The sequence below is a fragment of the Manacus candei genome, unplaced genomic scaffold, assembly GCF_025592945.1.
Source record: "Manacus candei isolate 608988 ecotype Guabito, Panama unplaced genomic scaffold, ASM2559294v1 h1tg000011l, whole genome shotgun sequence".
NCBI lineage: Eukaryota > Metazoa > Chordata > Aves > Passeriformes > Pipridae > Manacus > Manacus candei.
The window spans coordinates 20,231,194-20,248,410 of record NW_026138059.1 but is presented as its reverse complement, the minus strand read 5'-3'; the positions used below and the strand labels follow the sequence as shown (position 1 = coordinate 20,248,410).

Sequence of the window (17,217 nt, the reverse complement as noted above, 5' to 3'; positions counted from 1 at the left end):
CAAAAAAGGAACCGACAGGGGCATATGTGAAATTTGTAACACTAAAAAATGAGGATTTAAACCTAATTTACACAGGAATGAATCTATCATATTTTGAAGAAGACAAACTATATACAACATGATTAAGAATCTTAAAGAGGAACATGTAAGGTGTCTGTACGACTATTTAGAGGACTTAAGAAGCTTTTTTTTACTTTTGAGAGCCATTAGGAGATCAAAATAAATAAAAAAAATTGCCCAGATGATTAAACATTAGATCATCATAGTCAGAATGCTAAATTAACAGAACTGATTCCAATTACTCTTTCTGAAAACTAGATCCAAATGGAGATTTGAGTGAAATGCCACCTCTGTGAATAATAATCAAATCGCCACCATTCATCTATAACTTTTTCATCTTATCTTTTTGACCAGCCAAGCCCTTTTACATTGTCTCTTTCACCTAAGATGATGTATATAAGACTTATGATCTGATTTCTGCTCTCAGTAACAGTAATGGAACAGTAAAACACCATTCAGATAGTCAAAACTCGGACATATACACAGTCCTGTGCAAGCTGCTCTAGTTGACTCTGCTTAAGCAGTGGGGCTGGACTAGGGATATCAAGAGGTCCCTATCCACCTCAACCATTCTACGATCCTGTGATGCACTGCTACAGTTTCAGGTGAGATAAACTCCCTGGTCCTGCATCCCATTGTAGTAGCTCAGAGTTGGAAGTCAGTCAGTGAAGCAGCTGTTTAACACCTTACACTGCAGATGTTTAGGACAACCAAAATATCTGCACAAAGCCAGCTGGCAGACCTACAAGACACTTGCACTCTTACAGAGGCACTTCTGCAGGTGAGGCATATGTCCCAGGATATCTAAGATGCCTCTAGGAAGGAATATTAATGGATCTTGCATTCTACCCCCACTTACTGATTCATGTTCAGCAGTGATAGTTTTCAGACTTACGCTGAAAATCTCTGGGCTTTTTTTGATTTCCGAAATAGTAACTTGGATTGGGAGATACCTCTGGGGGTCAGCTAGTTCAAACCCCCACTCAAAGTCGGGCCACCATCAAAGGATAGACCATGTTGCTCAGGAATTTGACCAGATGAGATTTGAGTCTCTCAAAGGAAGGATATGCCTCCCATGGGTAACCTCTTCCAAGTCTTAACTGACCTCTCTGATTACAAGAAAAAGGGTTTTCACAAAGAGGATATCCCTCATTCCAGCTTGTGCATGTTGGTTCTTGTGTAATCAGTGTGATCTTGTGTGATCACCTCTAAGAACAGTTCCAGCTCTGGGGTTTCTATTGCCTCCCGCTAGCCAGGTAAAAACAAGAATTAGACCCTCCAATAGTCTTTTTATTGCCAGTCTGAACAAAAACATTTTTCTCAGCTTCTTGTATCTCACATGCTTAATTAATTTTCTGTCCCTCTGCCCAACCTAGTCCAGTCTGACAGTACCTCTTTTGTACTAGACAAGCCCAAACTGGACACAGGACACCAGACATGGTCTTATAAGCACTGAATAAGAGCAACAATCACCTCTCTCAATCTGCTGGCTACAACTGTGTTAATACAGTCCTCTGCATGACTGGCACTTGCTGCAAGGGCACTTTGCTGACTCATGTTCAACTGACTGTCCTCCAGCACCTCCAGACACTTCTTTGCCAAGCTGCTCTCTAGTTGATTGGCTCCTAGTGATTACTGTGATGTTCTGTTCCTTATGCAAGACTTCATATTTGCTGTTATTAAAATTTAAGAGGTTTGTATAATTACTCAAAGATTTATCAACTAGACAAATTTTGGAGGTTTTCTGTAAGGGTAAACATGCATTTTCCTAACAACAAGGACTTGTCCACAGCTTTTTTGTGTGTTTTATTCCCATACAATAGGACAAACAGCCTTTCATGCATTGAAAATATGTGCAAAACAATGTATTTTCTCCATGAAATAATTCAGGCTATAAAACTATTTTTAGAAATTAAAAATAGCCTTGATTTTAAAAAAAATCTCTAGACCAGACATTAGAAATTTATTATTTCAGTCCAAATAGTTCAAGATTAGCGGGGAGGAACTTATTTTCTTTAACTATAAGCTGCATTTAAAGTCTATATGCAACTATAATAGTTGGTGCTATCAATCCCAAGTATATTGACTCAGTAAAAAAAAATTAACAAATGCCAAAACAAAGTAGGATATTTTTAGAGATTCATATCCTTTCTACTTCTCTATTACTATCTGCTTCCTGCAATTATCCTAAATTTATACAGGTTGACATGGAACATCTGGGTTCCCGGGATGCTGCACTGGCTTTGGTTTGCTAAGACAACATTTGGAAAGCTCTTGCTTAGAGCCATGATAAAAATATAAACCATCAAGAAGTTACTTTGAAAACCAACTGCTGTGCATAATTCTCATTTCATTTAGAAGCTTAAAAAGTGCCAACAGCACATCCAGTTATTTGTAAATGCAATATATATATCTTACAGAAATGAAATATTTCAGGATCATTTTCTTGGTTTGTTTTCCATTTTTATTTGTAACAATTCACACTGAAAGAAGCACTAATAAAATCCACTGTGTAAGCAGTGTGTCATCCTTCAGGTGACACTATAGTACAGATAAAATAACTGTAGTGAGTTTTGTTTGTCACAATCAGTTTAAAAAAATGTTTGCATGGCTCCTGTAGAGTGTAACAAGCAGCTCCTGAGCTAGCAAACAGAAATTTACCAGTGATACTTAGTCCTGACACCAGAATTACTGAGGAGTTTCTTTTATTTTGCTAATACGTCCGAGCAATTGGAGCTAATAATAAATAAGAAATGTAGGCAACCATGGTATTCCATAATACATTACAGTGGCATTCCATAATAACATTACAGCATTGTATTTTAAAAATATTAGCATATCATATGATGAATGTTAATATAAATTAAAATTTGCATTTGACAGGCCATTATTAAAAGACAATATATTTTATATGCAACTGATTGATTTACCTGCTCTGAGATGCCCCACCACATCAGCCAAGCTACCTTTCTTCACTTTGGTAATGAAGGCACCAAGTCGACCTAATTCTGTCATTTTTCCTCCAACAACCTGGTTAATCATAAATTTGTGAGTCTCCAAGCCACAAATCAGACATCATATCACGCATAAACATATAGACAGATCAGTTTTCACATTTTTTAAAAAATTAAACCTGAAATATGCATAAGCAAATCTATTGTCAATTTGGATTTTACAGAGGCCTAAAGACAAAAGTAAGTAAAGCTAGTAAAGTTAACACAGAATGAATAAAATCAATATTCCTTTAAATGTGTTTGACTAATCAATCTTATGAAGTTTGCTAAGTATCTGCATCTGTTGCAGAAAGAGCGTGACTTAATTAATAACCAAGCAAATGCACTTTTTACAAAAAATTGTCTGTCATGTGCTCAAATTTAAATTGCAAGTGCGCATCAAATCAAGTGTATGAAATCACAAAATGCAATTGGTACAACAATTGAAAACTAAGTAAATATACTGCTATGAAATATGGGCAACCACTTCAAAAGCGTGTGAACCCAGGCCCTCTCATCCAAGCATATGACAGGACAAACCACCGACTTCTGGCTTTTGTTAAACAGAACTGAACATATCTGTTTTTGAAGAGGAGTACAAGATACAGGAACATCAAAAAAAAAAAGTACTCTCAAGGGCTCAGATTTTAAATAAAATATAAACAAAGAAAATGCAGTCTTGTTGACCCGCTATTCTCTTTAGCTGTCTTACTCTCCCCACTCAGGTGGGTTTTTTTGGCTTTTTTTCCCCAAGAATATCCTGGTAGGAGTTTTGTAATAAAAACAGTGGAATGTTGGTTCAGTGAGTTCCCTATGATGCAATCACATTAACTAGTAGGAGCATTAATATCAAAAAAGATCCAGAAGCCTACCTGCCAAAGTTATCACATGATAATGTGTAAAATTTATCAGTGAGGGCCTTAGTTCATATTACACAAAACTGACAAAACTTGAAAAATCAAAGACAAACTCTACTTACTACATTTCCTACTAGGACCAACCTTTTTTTCTCACATATTCAAATAGAATTGCTTGCCACCAGCAAAAATCAGCCTTGTGCTATAAACCACTAAACATGAAGTAGAGTGAAGCTGTTTTCATCTTTTGTTTTACCATGCCACACTATCTCATGTCACAGTGGGAATATTTCAGATTTTGCATTGCTTCTGTTGTTCTTAGTTGAGAAAGACACCCAAATTAAACTCTCTCAGTCATCTTTGGAGTTCCATAGATTTAAATATATGCATGGAGAGAGAAATGCTTGAACTGTACTCTCCACCACCTTCAAAAGTATCACTCTCTCTACTTCAAGTGTTCTTGCAAGTTAGAGATATGAATCTAAAATCTGCTACAAATGACCAAGTTAGGGATTTAAATCAATTGAACAATGCTGCCAATGTCTCAGTTTTAGGGCACTGGATTAAGGAATTACATTTAATTTAATCTCTACCATGATTTAAGAGGGTTTTTTGCAAATTTTTGTGTAAATTTTTAGTTTCCTTCTACAAAATTTCAATTTTCCAATGGTTGTGTGGATTTTAAAAAATGACCTTGTAAACAATTGCATTCATATGATATTTATGTGTGTGGATTATAAAATGTATTACTCGACTGAATTGCAAACAGGAGAGCTAGAAAAGGCAGGACTCCACTAGTGTATTGCAATGGGCAGTATATGTCTTGCAGACAGGAAGCTGAACAAACATACCCTTTTTAATCAAAACAGTTCAGCTCTTTTGTCATGGATGACTGGAATAGTGCATAGAAGGAGCAAATGTATTTACATTCACAAGTTATATATATAGCTTTCAAAAGTTACTCAAAAAGAGGAATCCATTTTTTTGTCAGAAGACCATATGATTGGAGTGTCCTCTGATTTAGTGTGTTAGATCTCTATGTCTAAGGTCAGTGGAGCTTTCTTTCATTTAGCAGACAAACCACATAATACTTACTTTTAGCCCCAGTAATGCACCTGATTCTTTTGGCATAGTTGTTCTCTTGTTAAGAATAACACGCCCAATTAAACGATCTCCCTCTTTGGAAGGCTGCCACGTTACGGGATGCTGTTAAAAAAACCCCAAGCAGTGGAATTAAAGAAGTGTGAACATCTTCCAGTATTTAGATGCACATGTATAAAACAATACAATTTCTATATCATTATGTCACAGTAGACACGAACATCCTTCAGATGTGTTACATATTGCACCCGAGCTTTCTATTATTATATATGTTGGACTTTGGCAACATTAAACATTTATGCCCTCAGCAAGAAAATCTCAGCACTAAGTTTGCAGGTAGAATTATAATACATTTTAAAGTTCAATAGAATTAAATGTTCAAAATGCACCCTAGGTAATAAAATTAAACATTTACTTTTAAATTACATGACCTTGAAAAGCGCATTCGGAAATTCTGTTCTTTAGAATAATACACGTTATGCAGTTCTACCATATGGATGTTCACTCTATAATAAAATCAAAATGATCCTTTCCAACTCCAAGTCAATAGAAAAAATCACCAATCTCTCCCAGAGCAGCATCACACTCACAAGTGCTTTTTTTGTGGTTTGTAGTGAACTCTAGTGTCATGACTATGAAAGAATTAAATTCAAGTTAAAATTCAGGCAATTCTACAAATATACACTTTGATGAAAATTTCTTTCTGATTTCCATTTCCATGGTCCTCTAAACCAAGTCTTCATATAATTTCTATAGAATACTTTTTTACAGCCAAATAACTATGCAGAACTGAAATAATTAGCAAACATTTTAATTCATATTTATGAACCTCTTTTTTTATATTTCTTACCGAACTAATAGGGGACGTCTCCCTGCTGTGCCACGTGGCAGGATCCAGCCAGTAATAATCCAAGTCACCTGGAAGAATATGAGTAGAAAGAAATGTGTAATCTCTCAAGCAGAGAAAGTCATATGAATGGTTACTTCTGCATGTATGAATTTTCAAGTGCAGTAGTTTGATGAAGCAAATACAAAACCTTTACTATGATTCAAATTAACATCTCAATATGAAAACAATGTGGCCTATTAATATAAAAAGAAAACCACATAATAATGCATTTATTTGGACCTCTGCTTTTTCAGGAATTTCACCTCAGAAATTCATTGTGCGCATTGTCTACTTTTTGCTTTGCCCAGTCATCCTCCAAGAACGGACCCCAAAGCACTGCATTCACAGCTCTCCTCTTCCCCACTATCTCCATAGCAAATGCTCACAAGAGAGAATACTCCACAAAATAGGCTACAGTTAAGGACAGAACAGTAAAGCACACTCTAGAATCTGCAGAGATCAATACCATGATGACAGGTACTGTACAGACAGAGAGGCACAGGAGCTGGTAATGGATAACAGAGCACCAGGGAAAACAGCCACACAAATAGAGCAAATAGTATCAACAGCAGGTACAAGGCTGCAATCTTCTATTTCACTTGGGACAAACATTTATACTATGTACATCAAGAATAAGCCCATGAATTACAGTGGTCTGGAAGCCATCAGCCTATCGGGTCAAGGAGGGCACTGTGGGTAGGATTTGGGAGAAAAGGCATCAGAGCATAACATCACAGTGAGTATATACGAGTTTATGGAAAGCTAAGGAAACCACCACAGTTTGATTAAATATACTACAGCTGTAGAGGGCTGACTTGGTAGCAGAAAACTACCAACTTCACTGGCAGTTTTCTGTGATAGAGGACTGATGTAACTGTGCACTCCAAGGAGAAAAAGGACAAGGCAGGAATTGCAATAGAAAGAATAATGGGCAGCGCATTTTGGAGCAGTTTTCTTTATAAAGAGGAAGCGTACAGGTGGTATTTGGAGGGACATAAGAGAATGATGTAGGCTAGACATGAGACAGATACAGTAGGAATAAGGCTGAAATACTTCTGTGGTAACACTAGTTTAACAGAACATATCCGTAAACTCTGAACCTTGGGGTTTTTTTCATCCGTTTGGGCATTGTCATAGTGTATTAATAAAAATGCAATAGTGTCATCAGAAATGAGAAAAACTTTTCCTAATGTTATTTTGCAATAACAGAAGTATATAAACACTTGATCTAAAATAAACAAGAGATATCTTTAAATTTTATCTGAAAAAAAAAAGTAGATCATCCTGCCATTTAGCTTACACTGACTTTAAACAGGGAGACAAAACCCTTACCAAACCAAAATCCAAACTATCACTTCTGAGCTTAGTTTCAGATCTTGAAGGAAATAGTCACTTCTCAATGAGGTTTATATCCATAGCTGCACTTTAGGCATTTTTCACTCTCACTTAGGCACCTAAAATACGTTAGTGGAAGAGTTTGCTAATACTGCTTTCTGAGTGCACAAGTGATTTTTTTTGAGTCTTTAAAGGATTAGGGCCCAGAATAAGAATTTTTTAATGGAACATCTCTTCATACACTTTCCTAACAACATTCCTACAAACTCTATAAGTAATTTAAAAGTTACCAGGTGAAAATCCTAATTTATCATTAAAATCAGATATTTATTGCCAATCCTCTCTACACTTAGATATGCTATATATATTTTAGAAAACATATTTTTTTATGTACACTTCAGGAAATACATCTTCACCATCTTACTTTATAAAACACATCTCTATAATAATACTGTCAGATGCCTGTGTGCTAGTAAGAGTAGTGATCTAGTAGAAGCAACAAAGAACCCAAGGAAGAAAAGGATACATTTACAAGAAGAGATTATTTTTTACTCTTTTTCTACAAATATTTAGATGCTAATTATGAAATACAAGTTGTACCACTCTCTAATTCATAAAATCTTTAATAGCTTACCATCTACAGGATCATATGCAGAAGCTCTTTTTAAACAGCGTATTATTATCATATGCATAACCACGAGACAGTTTGCAGTTTCATTAGCTACTGCAGTTCTGTAAGTTTAGAAAGCTTATCTTCATATTAAAGATCTTTTGGTTTTATTTTTAGCATCCTTCCTTACACCTGTATAACCTTCAAAATTGCAACAAGAACAGCAACAAATCCATGAACAACACTGCCACCTGAAGAGCTGGCAGTAAGCTCGGATCCATGGTACAGAGCTCTCCAATTTTCAGTAATGGACTCAACAGTAACGCCAAAAAGCAACTCTCCTGTGTGCGCTGGCCCACCACAGGCAAAACACAACGCACTTTGCCTTCACGTTTCACAGCTATTTGCTCAGCAATAGAGAATTGTTCAGGTGGGAATAAACGTCAGCTCCAGCATGCAGACGTGTATAGAAGTGCTCAAAAACATTTCTGTTTATCCACATTGTTCTCTACTTTCTTTTCCTGTTTTCCTTCCCAGTTTCAGCTTCTTGCCCCTAGTTTCCTTGATGGTCTTCCTCCTTGTTATTTCATATCCCCTTAATTCATGTATCCTTCTCCACCAAGCTCCTGCTGTAGCAAGATCCTCTCATATACCTGTCTTGGCTAACCTGCTGATTTTCCTGTTCTCACCATCTACCTACCCTTTGCTGCCTTTCTTCCCTGCCCATTATTTGCTATCATCCGTCTTCTGTTTCCTTCTGCTTCTGGCTTTGGTGTCCTTTCTTTAGGTTGTGTATTTTAACTCCTCCTTAACCTCAAACCCTTTGATACTAAGCTACATTCCCATGCACTCCTCCCCATATCTAAGTCTTAAAGAGTCTGTCCCTTTCACCTTCCTCTTCGTCCCATGTTTTGTTAAATTCCAGGCCATGAGCTACATCCACAGCAGCTGGCCACAACACCAGTTCTTTCACCCTCTGCTCTCAGAAGCTGAGAGCAGGAAGTGCACTGCAAATGCAGCTCTACTGAGCTGGAACATGGATGATACACTGAGAAGCTCTAAAGGTAGCTATCAAATCAAACATCTGAAAGCTGTAAGCCCACAATTTGGTGAATATTTTAAAAGCTGCAAAAATGCATAAATTGGGAAGAGAAAAGTACACAGTCTGAAAAATGACAATATTAAAATTCCTGTTAAAATTCATTATGATACAGACTACTGGCACACAAACTTCTGGATGAATTTACAACTGTAAAAAAGGGGGTTCTAGTGAAAAATGTTAGTTAATCTAACATTTAATCTGGAACATAAAAATTAAGACATAAATTAACAAACTCCCCAAATAAGCTCAAAAAATACTTTATGCCAGCAACATTGACATTAGAGACATCTGCATTCAGTACTCTGTTACATCTTTAAAAATAATTTCTCCTTGATTATCCTATGTAACTGCTGCTTCTTTACTTGATACCTATCTATGCCCTTCTTGCACTGCCATACTCCAGAACTCACTATTTGTTTAATTACACAAAATTAGTGTGTACTAGTATTATAGAGATCTGCGAATATGTAAATAACTTGCAAAAACTTGTGATCTAAGAGCATAGCTTCAAAATTTCAGATTTTCTCAAAAAAATCCACCAAAACTGAAAACAAAAACCCCCTACACACAGAGAACTCTCTCCACTGCTAAAAGTCATAAAAAATAACTAGTAAAATAAGAAAAAATTAAGACATCATAGAGAGGAAAAAAATACTTTTATAAGGAGTAAATAATTCATTTATAGGATTAAGTTGCTTTTAAACACTTTTAAAATAATTCTTTAAATTTTAAAACAAGAACAACTTAAAAATAAGCCCCTATGAAAATACACATATACTGTATTATTATTTTTTTTACATTCTTGATATATATCTAAAACATATAAAAATGCATTTCAACTTAAAGCATATTATTAAAAACACATTTGCAGTTTTAATGTGTTATTTACTTAAGAACAAAAGAGTGAAACAGAGTAGATATTTGTAAAAACATTTTTTCCTGAGGGAATAATTCAAAAGTTGTATCCTGACAGCAATTAAATATTTTTCCTATTAATATGCTGCTGTTAGATTACTTTACTCTTGGATCCAGAGGGATATAATAATATCTTACAAGACATAAATTTGTCAAGTTTTTTTTCTGTGAGAAGTCTTTCACAGTCTTCAACTGAATTTCAAGCCAGAGAGTAAAACCCTTAATAAATTACCAAAGGTTTTATACCTGCAACATGTATGCTTTCAACATAAAGGGAAAGCAAAATTCACACCACCAAAAAAACCTTTTCTCTAAAATACTTCATCTTCGGTACCACTATCCATACCAAAAGCTAATGCTGGGATACCGTGATTTCAAGTGAGATCCTGAAAAGCTGAGAAGTGCTGGAAACTACAGCCTTGTCTCTCTTACAAAGTCAAACCAAGCACAAAATAGGAGAGAGTCTGTTATCGTGTATGACCAGTCATGCTGATTTCCAAAGAGTCTTGAATACTGGAGATAAAATACCCTGAGATGTTTCCCCAAATCCATCCAGACTACTGATATTCAGCAAAGAATGCACTTCAGTGTTTTACTCAAATCCAGGCACACTAGATTCTCAGCAGATACTTAAGGCAAGAAGCAGAGCTTTATTATAAGAGTCAGTCAGCCCATGTTAGGCATTTAATTGACCCTAAAATGTAGCTGTTAATTAATACAGTAATTCTATCAGGTAACTAGAAACTTAGAGAAATAATTTTCAGAGACTGCATCTAAAATTACTCAACAAACTGAATAGTCAGACTTGGTCTCTCTAATTAATACATAGAATCATAAAATCATAAAATCATAGAATCATAGAATGGCTTGACTTGGAAGGGACCTTAAAGATCATTTAGTTCCAACCCCCTCATTGCTGTGGCCAGGGACACCTTCCATTAGACCAGGCTGCTCAGAGCCCTATCCAGATGGGACATCCACAATCTCTCTGGGCAACCTGTTCCAGTGCCTCACCACCCTCACAGTAAAGAAGTTATTCCTAATATCTAATCTAAATCTACTCTCTTTTCAGCTTGAAGACATTCTCCTTTGTCCTAACACTACATGCCCCTGTAAAAAGTCTCTGCAGCTTTTCTGTAGTCCTCCTTTAGGTAGTGGAGGGGTCCTAGAAGGTCTCCCCAGAGCCTCCTCTTCTTCATACTAAACAACCTCAATTCTCTTAGCCTGTCTTCATAGCAGAGATGCTCCCATCCTCTGATCATCTTCATGGTCTTCCTCTGGACTCACTCCAACAGGTCTGTGTCCTTCTTATGTTGGGAGTCCAGACCCGGATGCAGTACTCACCACAGTAGAGTAGAAGGGGAGAAATCACCTCCCTAGACCTTTTGGTCACACCTCTTTTGATGCAGCCCAGGACGTGTTTGGCTTTCTGAGCTGCAAGAGCATATTGCCAGTTCACGTTGAGCTTTTCATCCACCAACACCCCCAAGTCCTTCTCTTCAGGGTTGCTCTCAATTCATTCTCTGCCCAGCTTGTAGTTGTGCTTGGGTTTGCCCTGACCCATCTGTAGTATCTTGCATATGGCCTTGTGAACTTCATGAGGTTCACACAGGCCCACCTCTCAAGCCTGTCAAGGTCCCTCTGTATGGCATCCCTTCCCTCCAGCATGTTGACCACGCTGCAAAACTTGTGTCATTGGCAAACTTTCTGAGGGTGCACTTGATCCCATTGTTCCTGTTGCCTAAAAAGATGTTAAACAGCACCAGTCCCAACATCGATCCCTGAGGAATACCACTCATCACTGGTCTCCACTTGTACATGGAGCCATTGACCACAACTCTTTGAGTGTGAACTTCCAGCAAATTCTTTATCCACCGAGTGGTCTGTTCATAAAATCCATATATCTCCAGTTTAGAGACAAGGATGTCATGAAGAACAGGGCTGAATGCTTTGCACAAGTCCAGGTAGCTGATGTCAGTCACTCTTTATCCACCAATGCTGTAACCCCAGTGTAGAAGGCCACCAAATTTGTCAGGTATTATTTGCCCTTAGTGAAGCCATGTCGGCTGTCACCAATATCCTCCTTATTTTCCATGTGCATAGTTTTCAGGAGGATCTGCTCCATGATCTTGCTGGGCACAAAGGTCAGACTGACTGGCCTGTAGTTCCCTGAATCTTCTTTTTTTCCCTTTTTAAAAATGGTTCCCTTTTCCAGTTGGAGGGAACCTCACCAGACTGCCACAACTTTTCAAATACGACGGATAATGGCTTAGCCACTTAATCTGCCAGTTTCCTCAGGAACTGCAGAAGCATCTTGTCAGGCCCCATGGACTTGTGCCCTCTCATGTTCCTTAGATTGTTTCAAACCTGATCTCCTCCAGTGGGCATCTTTTCATTCTCCCAGTCCCTGCCTTTGCCTTCTGCAACCTGTGCAGTGTGGCTGGAGCACTCATCAGTGAAGACTGAGGCAAAAAAGTAATTCAGTACCTCAGCCTTCCATATCCCAGACAATCAGGTCTCCTGTTTCCTTCCCAAAAGGGCCCACATTTTCCCTAGTCTTCTTTTTATCACTGACATATTTTTCTCTCAGCCTTCTTTGTTGCCCTTGATGTCCCTGGCCAGATTTAATTCTATCAAGGCTTTAGCTTTCCTAACCTGACCCCTGTCTGCTCAGGCAATCTCTCTGTATTCCTCCCAGGCTATCCATCCTTGCTTCCACCCTCTGTAGGCTTCCTTTCTGTGTTTGAGTTTTTTGCCTGACTTCCTCTTTGTTGGGATACATGGTTCCTGAGCTTGGAGAAGCCATTTTTCTTAGGCTCCTCTTCCCTCCAGGCCTTTATCCCATGGTACTCTACCAAGAAGATCCCTGAAGAGGCCTAATTCTGGTTTCCTGAGGTCCAGGGTAGCAAGCTTGCTGTTTGGCCTCCTCATTGCCCTAATAATCTTGAACTCCACCATTTCATGGTCACTGTAGCCAAGACAACATGGACAACATGTCATTTATGTATTTACTTTTGTGAATTTTTGGAATTAAATATAGCCTGCATTAAACAGCAATAAAGTTTGTGAAAGTCCTGGAACATCCTCTGTTGTGAAAGTTCCCATGGAACTAGATCAATATCTCATGGAAATGAACAATTGTTTCCCAAGGTAAAAATCAATAGAAGCCACATACCAGCCTACAGAAAGTTACAAAAAATGTAAAAAAATTCCATACATTAACTTGATTGCCTTTCTTCTTCATAGCCTGAGTTTTCATGAGTTGAAAAACAACTCTGCATGCTACTGGTAAAGGTCCAGCATACCATTCCCACCATCAAAAACATCTAGTTGCTGTTACAGATGTGATAGGTCATATTGTTAAGGAAGGAAGTACTTCTACATACAGGAAAAAAAATTCTAATCATTTTATCATGTCAGAAAAATAATTCATTGTATACACAACATACGCTTAAATCATTCTAGTTCAAGCTGCTAAGTAACCACATAGAGAGAAAACATGAGTACCCTGGCTTGACCAGCAATCCTGGCACTTATGTGGCAAGCAGAGAATTCAAAAGCTACCTATTGCCTAATTATATACAAAGCTTCACAGAAATGCTCTTTATCTCCTTAGATTCAAACCAACCCATTTTAGATGTCTACAGTTTAGAACTTAAATCCTTGCAGAAAAAGGTCTGTGTTTTACAATCTATGCAGTTCAAGGACAGGCTGGATCATGCAGTATGTGGGAAGAATGCACTACAAGGCTATGAAATTTAGGTTTGCTTTTATACTGAAAATATACAGTTGCATTGGATTTGAGTTCCCTGCTGGCATATGTCCTAAGCACTGAATACTGACATACTGTAAGACTCCAAAGTTAAAATAAAGACTAGTACTCCATACCAGTGACAATTTATACATATAGTACTCCTATTTCAGGTACAGATCTGGTGCACATGACTGTGGTCCCTATAGCTCCCAAAGCTAGAACCAGCCTCTCAGATTGCTCCCTCAATTCAATATTTAGTTAGGTATTTTAATGGAATGATGAGATACAAAATTGTTCTTCTATATCTTAATTAAATTTCTGAGTAACAAAAAAATAATTGGAAAAGGGTCTATAGAGCTTTATCAAGCACTAAGCTTTCAGATTTAGATAACTGACAACCTAGGCTTATTCAGTACAAACTAAAAATAAATGGTTATTCCTTACTTTTGTGTTTAGAAGATAAGGACATTTCATACTCTTTCTCATACAAAATGAACACTTCAGCATTTTATTTTGAAACAAACTCCTTAGTTTAAAAATCTTTTTTAAAGTAGTAGCTACATTGTGAGCACAGAAGAAGTTGTAATGCTGAATTGATATTCGCAAACAAGAAATACATAAATAATTAAGCAAGGAAGTAGTGAAGTCATTAAATACCATCTACATTGCTAAGGGCACTAATACTAAGCTAAAATCTAGTGAAAAGGAAAATCCATTTGACTTCTCCCTTAGTTACTATTGCAAAGTTGTTTCTTTACAAGAGTTTGCAAATTCACAATTATTTTCAATTTTGCAAAGGAAAAAGCCAGTTGCTGATTATGAAAAAGTCTTTCAATATACTTTCTTTATCTGGGTGCAAGGTGAATGTTCTGCGGACTATTTAAATTATAATATGAGTTTGTTATCCAGATATTTATTTAACAAAGACTTTTCATTTCAAAGATTGTGATTTTCTTTTAACTAGGTGTACAGTTTAGACATATACCTTTTTATAAGAAAGTATTGCACTTGTGTTCACTGATGGCTGAAGGTTTCTGAAAAGATACACTTGCAAAAGACCTTCCAACACAAAAACAACAGGGCCCATTTGTATGTTTCACAAAATGGACATCCTACCTGAATTATTTCAGTGTTGTGGCAAGGCTTTATAAACTACTGAAAGCAAGGATTACTAATCTTGCCAATAGAAGCTTAAAACCAAAAAGGTACAACCTATGTAGTCAAGCAACAAACTGAGCATTTTTGAATGTCTCTAAAATTTTTAACATGGACACAAGGAGCATAACAAGGAAAAAGTTCTAAGTTTCCCACATCCCTAGGGAGTCTGCTTATGAGAATCCTTCAGACAGTTACTTAGTTCCTTCACTCAAACACTAAGAGTCCTCAAGAGTTCATCAACCCTTTCTAGCTAGCTACTTATTTTTATCTCAGAGACCATCTAAACTGCTATTTTGAGGATGCATAAGTCTTATTGCAAGCATGTGAGTCCAAGAATATATATGATTCACACAGGGATGGTCCACAGAAGCATATTCTGTATGGTCATCAAAAAGCGTGAAAGACTTAGGAATGCAAAATACTAAGCAAGATACATGAACTTCCATTAATCTGAGAAGTTCTTTTGAAAGGTTTATTACAAATCTTTTCTTAAGAATACTAGAAAAGTGGTTAGCATCAGGAACTTCAAATCAGCAAGCAAACATTTTAATTGATTTTTGATACTCTGGCATCTAAAGACAAGGAAAATTTGTTATCTTAGGGCTAGCTCTGAGTGCTGATTTTGCTGACCGTGATTACTCTCTTGAGTGGAAGATAATTCTGAAGATGGATGGAAGGAGATTTCCTTTCTGAAATTTAGAGCTTCTCTGAATGAATTTATTATTGCTATTTAATTCCAATTCAATATTGATACTAACTGTATTAACACTTTTATTGAGTTCTTGTTTCATATAATTAACACTTTTAGCTTTGGTATGATTTCTTCATAATATTTTTGTTCAGCATATGATGAAACTTGAAAAATGTATAACAAGTTATCTCAAAAAGTCACATGGTCTCGTAATTTTGGAGACACGGATACACAGCTACCCTGTAGTTGAAAAGCTTGATCAGTTCTTAAAAACTTTTCTGCTGTTATGAAGGAATTCCCAGCACTTCAAATATCCTATTCTTTTATTCAGCCTAGCACAATTTTTCTTTCCTGGGGGTTGTTTTTTTTTCTCTCTTCTGTATACATTTAAAACCAACTGAGTAGGTGCTAATTGCAAAAAAAAAAAAAAAAGGTAATATTTGCATTTTGGTCTCTTCTGGTATTTTTCCCCTGAGAATTTTAAAAATTTTCAATTGCATGTTTTTTTTATCTTAGTATTTGTTAAAGACTGATTTATTAACAAATTATAATTGAAAATCAAAGCTGAAAATAAATTCTCCTCAAACCCCAGGGTGTTTCTATACTGCCAATAGCTAGAAATTTTAAGAAGGATTAGCAAACTAGAAAACAATGTCAGGCATTAGAAGTCCCATGGAAACAATGCCCAGTAAGGTATCAGTGCCCTGGTAGCTAAATAAGGTTATGAAAACAGGCAATGCCCAGAGAGACTTATTTGCATGCACATTTTCTACTACTGTGTGGAAAGAATAAAGGCATTTCTGCTCAGATACAGAAGAACGCACAGTGTTTATAAACATGCTGATAGAAACAGGAGCAACTGAAAGCAAGGTTTCTTATTATCCACAGGATCAGGGGAAGGGAGAAAGACAGTGAGCCTTTCTGTTGATTGTCCAGCATACACACACAGAGTCCATCATGCAAACCTGAACAAGTTACTCGAGAAATAAGACTGTATTTCATAATCAAAGTTACTACTGAATTTTCATGAAAACTGGGAGAGATAATTAATATTCAAATGAAAAGGAAAGTCTGAGGAGGGAAAAAAAAAACAAACTAGTTTTTCTGAGCTTCAGGCCTGCAGAAGGAAATACAGCAGATGAAATTTTCTGATTAAAGACAAAAGCACTTCAGCAGTACCATGATGGGGACACACTCCAGAGCACCAAGATGAGCCTGATGAGGGTCTGGGGGGGGTTTTTTGTTTGTTTTGGTTCAGTTGGGGGCTTTTTGTTTGGTTGTGTTTGGGGTTTTTTTAATTAACATTCACAAGAACCTGCAATTATGCTGCATTAAAAGATAATGACAGGTTTTGTTTCTCCAGTTTGGAGGGGAATATTGCAGGAAGAATCCTTTCAGTGTACTGTAAGAGATCATAGACTAGTACAACAACCAGCAAAGGACCTTTGGAGCTTTGCTTTCCACCAGTAAAGAGGAAAGAGCTAATAATGTGAAAATTAACAGACTTGGGAAGGGAAGGAAGCTGAGCAGAAGAAAAATCAAAAATCTGTCTAAAAAAATGTAACAAAAATCCCCCAAACTCAAAACATCCAACCACCAAAAAACTGAACCAAATCAAAACCAAAACATCCAACCTTACAGAAAATAAGGGAGCAGCCATGACAGTAAAAGTGGAAGCATATGAGGAAATAATACCAACATAAAAAACCCCCAGCCCAATATAGAAGAAGGAGAAATGCAGTCAAAGACTGA

General features: G+C 36.8%; 1 protein-coding gene across 50 annotated transcripts in view; it reads right to left on the bottom strand.

Annotated features, from left to right (window-relative positions):
- The window catches only part of RIMS1 (regulating synaptic membrane exocytosis 1), a 322,306-nt gene that overhangs the window by 132,340 nt on the left and 172,749 nt on the right, over positions 1 to 17,217 (bottom strand). For all 50 annotated transcript variants that reach the window (XM_051777693.1, XM_051777692.1, XM_051777643.1 and 47 more), the window contains 3 exons: positions 5,862 to 5,929; positions 5,006 to 5,116; positions 2,991 to 3,090 (listed from right to left, as the gene is read on the bottom strand). In XM_051777693.1, coding sequence (XP_051633653.1) covers positions 2,991 to 3,090; positions 5,006 to 5,116; positions 5,862 to 5,929 — 279 coding nt within the window. The remainder of the gene's footprint in view (positions 1 to 2,990; positions 3,091 to 5,005; positions 5,117 to 5,861; positions 5,930 to 17,217) is intronic.